The sequence below is a fragment of the Periplaneta americana genome, chromosome 15 (assembly GCF_040183065.1).
Source record: "Periplaneta americana isolate PAMFEO1 chromosome 15, P.americana_PAMFEO1_priV1, whole genome shotgun sequence".
Lineage (NCBI taxonomy): Eukaryota > Metazoa > Arthropoda > Insecta > Blattodea > Blattidae > Periplaneta > Periplaneta americana.
This window is the reverse complement of record NC_091131.1, coordinates 169,936,411-169,941,489: the sequence shown is the minus strand read 5'-3', so window position 1 is coordinate 169,941,489 and position 5,079 is coordinate 169,936,411. Positions and strand designations below refer to the sequence as shown.

Here is a 5,079-nt window from a genome sequence, read left to right as displayed (position 1 = left end):
ACATGTTTGTTGCATTATTAAATTTAATTCCTTGACAAGAAATGAGCTGTGGGACACATAAAAAATTCTCCGTGTTTCCCATTCATTACGTTAGCCCCGCCATTAACCAGCAAAATTAATTCATGTTGTTCAATTATGACTGAATTTCCGTTAAACCTATATTCCATTAAGATAGTTTGCATCAAACTTTTTGCGTCATGTTTTGGTGGCAATGAAGAGAAATTTCCAATAATTTTATTGCTATCCAACAATTAATTTTGAATTGTTTCCATAGTTCCTTTCAATTGTGACGAGCCTTTGGAAGTTTAGGCCTAATCTAATTGTGGAGCAAAATCAGTCAAACCCAGAAATATATCGCGGTTTGTTGAATCTCCTGATTCAGCAAGTCCTCGCATCGCTAATTCAAATGCGGCACAGAATTTCACACAGTTAATTATTTTAGGTAGACCATATCTCTCTTTAGAAACATTTCCTTCTTGTTTCTGAATGTTAATCCAATACGCAGAATCAAGCTGTGTTAGAATATTTTAATATCGTTAACAGTGACAAATCTGTTTGACTTGAAATGAGTTTTCGAATTTTCATGCTCTTATAGTTTTTTAAGTCAAATTAACTAAATCCTTCACTCCGGTCTTTGTCCATGTATTTTCTCCTCTAAACAGAATACATGGGTGGGGGAGAAAGCGTTTTCATGAGCGCAGCAAAAAAACCAATCGTGTCCATTACACATTTCGGTATTAAAATGACTAGTAGGCTACATGATTTCCTCGACTTTTTCCAGAAATTTCCAAATTTAAATTTGGTGTAGGACGTCCTAATTTCTTAAGTTAACGTGCAATTTCTCTTTTAATTTCGAAAAGGATTGGTCGATTAGGATTTCATTTCATTCATTTTTAATATAAAATATTTCCTTAGACACACTGACTATTCACATCACATCAGCCACAGTACTATAACACACTGGAACTGTAATGATATACAGTAGTCCAGAAGCCTGTGTGTTCTAACGCAGGTCATAAAGAGATGAGGGTGTTGGCGGTTCTTTTGTATATTCGAACAGATCTGCTTCGGTTGCAGCTCCAATGCAGTCTTATGGGGCGGTGAAGAAAACCAGTTTTCTGCTGCCGACTACCCTGCGTTGAGCTCCAGGAACTGCCGATCACAGATCCGAATAATACACTATAGCTAAAATTCTCCAGCAGTTCAAGGCTCCTACAGACAATAAAATCTCTAATCGAAGGAGAATGAATTGGAAAATAAATGAAACGAACTAGATTACATAAAAGCACGTTTTACATTTTTAATTTTACAGGTCCATTTAAATGGCGGTTCTGCAGCTCTACAGTTCTTATTGTAGAGCCGCCCCTGGTTAGAAGTAACTTTACTACGCGCTTTAACTTTTGATTCACGTACATAACTGTCTCGTACCTATTTATCATGTTCATTACATTCGCTAACAATCATTTTATTACGAAGATTAAAGCACAGAATTATATTGCATTTTAGATGGACACTGCAGTGACCCGATGTACCTCAGCGAGAAACGCTCAACATCCAGCTTGACTAGCCAGAGCAGCGCAGCCAGTCTGTCAGAAGGTACAGCAATTGTTTACATTCTGAGGTGGTGGCGCTTTCAGCTACGAACAAGTTCGAATTTTACTGTGAATAAAAGTATAGGGATAAATTAATTTCATTTCTTAAATAAAATTCGAAATTAGTATTGAATTTATTTTTCTTTAAAGCTATACGTGCGTTAGAAATAACTTTTCTTCGCTCTTCAACTTTTGATTCACGTACAGTTTGCCGGCGACAGCAGAGCAGGTAACATCGTGTGTCGTACGTAGTCCGTGAGTGAGTGTTACATTGTGCGTTTGTTTTGATAACCTTGTAGTGAAACATGAATAGTGCAGTTAAAAGGGAAAATACTTTAAAAGCAATATTTAATAAAGAGGAAACGCGTCCTACAGCATTTGACATACATAGATGGATAGAAGAAGGGTTACGTATAAAAGACACGGAAATACAAGTGATTCAGTTAGTAGGGAAACAAAATGCACTGTATATTAAACTTACAAATAAAATTAGTTATGAACATTACCTACAACAACATACTGGATCATCATCCGTTAAACTTATGAATGGAGAAAATGTAACAGTCAACATAACCCCTGCAGACGAAGAAATCGTGATGGTACGAGTGCTCAACATACCACCGGAAGTGTCCAATGAAAGAATACGACAGAACTATGGAAAAGTGCAACATATAGAAAATGAAAAGTGGTCATCCAAATTTCGATACAATGTCTATACCGGTATACGCATTACACACATGGTATTAAACAAGGTCATACCTTCGTCGATTGTCATAGCCGGTCACGAAGCCTATGTAACTTACCCTGGGCAGGAACTTACGTGCTTTTCTTGTGGAAGTACAGCTCAAATACGGCAAGCGTGTCCTAATAGGAATGTAAAAGCCCCTGTGACGGTACAATCTCGAACACGTCTTACACTGAGTGACTTGATCCCTTCTCCTAGTGTTTCCACAGCAGCGACAACTCCTACTATGACTAGTGTTTCATCTGAAAATGGGACTGATAGTTTATCCGAAAAACAAGCATCTATTGGTACTTCGGATACAAAATTAATGCACGAGAGTACTTTATTGCAAAAGAAATCAATAACGCAAAAGAGTAGTGTACTGACTGATAAGACGGTGACTATGACGATAGAACAGGGTGACTCGGAAACAGATTCAGCAGATGAAGTATCAGAGATTCTTCACGAGTAACCAGTGAAAAAGTATAAAGCAATGGAATCTTCTGACACTGGTGAGTGTTCTGCCAATGGGCAGAAGAATCCTGTCGACGTTGTTGTTCCGGCTACTACAGGTGATTCAAAGGATCCTGAAGAAATTCGGGGAGCAACAGCAGCAGTTCCAGAGGATTGGAATGAAGCAATACAACAAGAAGAGCAAGATCCTGGATCGACAAACAAGTCCTCGTCACAGGAGATTGGTGTTAAGAAATTGGCTAAAAGCAGTAATTCTCCTAAACATCGTTCTCACCCTTACAAAGGAGAAGGTAGTAAACTAGGATTTCCATTATTACGTCCAGTTGACTAGATCTTTGACCGACGATTACTGGTTGTGCATTGTGCAACATGTTGTTGAAGTTTGTTCTGCTATTGGCTGAAGTGATGACCATCACTATACGTATTGCCACTGTGAATTTCAATAATAATTCCTCGCCCACAAAACTTTATGCATTGAAACGTTTTTTAGTGGAGCACGTTGTTGATATTCTTTTCCTTCAAGAGGTATCCACTGCAGATTTTTCGTCCTTATATAATTATACATCATATGTGAATCTAGGTACTTCTCGGTTGGGTACAGCTCTCATTACCAGAGCTGGAATTAATCTCCAGTCAGTTGTACAACTTCCCTCTGGTAGAGGTATTTGTGGACGTTTCAATGGTTATGGTTTTGTCAATATTTATGCTCCTTCAGGTAGCAATAAACGGCAAGAGAGGAATGAATTTTTTCAAACGGATGTTCCTTATCTCATGCGTTCCCTGAATGATGCTTATGTGTTTGGAGGAGATTTTAACTGTGTACTCCGTCCGCAAGATTGTATGGGAGAGTATCGATCTAGCAATACACTGCAGCGTTTGGTGACAGGACTACAAATGAGTGATGCCTGGTTAATGAAGCATAATGATGTTGGTTATATATGTGGCTAGTAATTCTGCTGCTAGATTAGATCGTTTTTACGTCCATCGGTCAATAGCTCCAAACATTCGATGAATTGAGATCATTCCTGTAGCCTTTTCTGATCACTCAGCGGTCATAATGCATATTGAAATGAATATGTCGTTTTTGATATTTGGGCGTCCCTACTGGAAAATGAACACAAGGTGTCTTCAAATCCCACAAGTAATGAAGAGCTACATCAGTTGTGGACTGAATGGTCGAAGAAGAAGAAATCCGAATATCATGATGTAGTGAATTGGTGGGGATATTATATTAAATCTCAATTAAAGAAATATTTCCAAAGACAAACTTATCTTCAATATCATGCCGATGAACATAATCTTAATTTCTATCATCAATGCCTGCTCGACTTGCATCATAGTTCCATATCACACTCAGAACGACGCACTCAACTCAACAAATATAAAGCTAAAATTTTGGGAATTCTTAGACAGCGAATGGAGAGCTTAAAAGTTCGAAGCGGACTAATCCCTCCCATAACAGACGAAAGAATCAACCTCTTCCATCTTATACAGACGCATAATAGAAAACGCTCTACCATGATCAGAAAAATTCAAGACAACACAGGCCAGCACTATACTACACAACATGATACATAAGTAACGCATTTCTGTTGCATTTTAGCAATATTTTTCAAGAAAAATCCCACAATTCACCTTCTCTACGATATTTTGATTCAGTCAAGATCGCTACCGTATCAGAAGAAGAAAACCTATTGCTTGAACAGCCGGTCACTAAAGAAGAAGTTTACACGGCGCTTTGTCAAGGTAAGCGCTCAAGAACACCCGGAATTGATGGAATTCCACTAGAATTTTATTTAACCTGCTGGGAAATAATTAAGGACGACTTAACAACAGTGATAAATGCAATTCTACATCGGAAGAAGCTCTGTGCATCGCAACAGAAAGGTATTATTGTTCTTATTAAGAAAAAAGTCGATGCGGTCACCGTGCACGATTACAGGCCTATTACATTGCTCACATATGACTATAAAATTATAGCTAGAATATTAGCCAACCGCATAACACCGCTTCTAAGTAAGCTCCTACATCCAGCACAGTACTGTGGCTCGTCTGAGCGTACTATCTTTGATGTGGTGTACTCCCTGAGAGATTGTGTTGCTACTTCGCTTGAAGATAAAATCAAGAGATTATTGTGTTCCATCGATTTTGAACGTGCCTTCGACAACGTGAATCATAATTTCATGTTCCAGTGTCTAGCATGGTACGGTTTCAGTGACACTTTTATCTCCTATATCAAATGTCTTTATAGTGGAATTAATAGTCAGATTCAAATAAATGGTTTTCGTT

General features: G+C 38.1%; 1 protein-coding gene across 1 annotated transcript; it reads left to right on the top strand.

The window, feature by feature from the left end:
* The first annotated feature begins 1,897 nt into the window (after window positions 1-1,897).
* LOC138715760 (uncharacterized) lies at window positions 1,898-2,788 on the top strand. The gene has a single exon (XM_069848807.1). It carries the CDS (start codon window positions 1,898-1,900, stop codon window positions 2,786-2,788), a length of 891 nt encoding a protein of 296 aa, XP_069704908.1.
* Window positions 2,789-5,079: the final 2,291 nt, after the last annotated feature.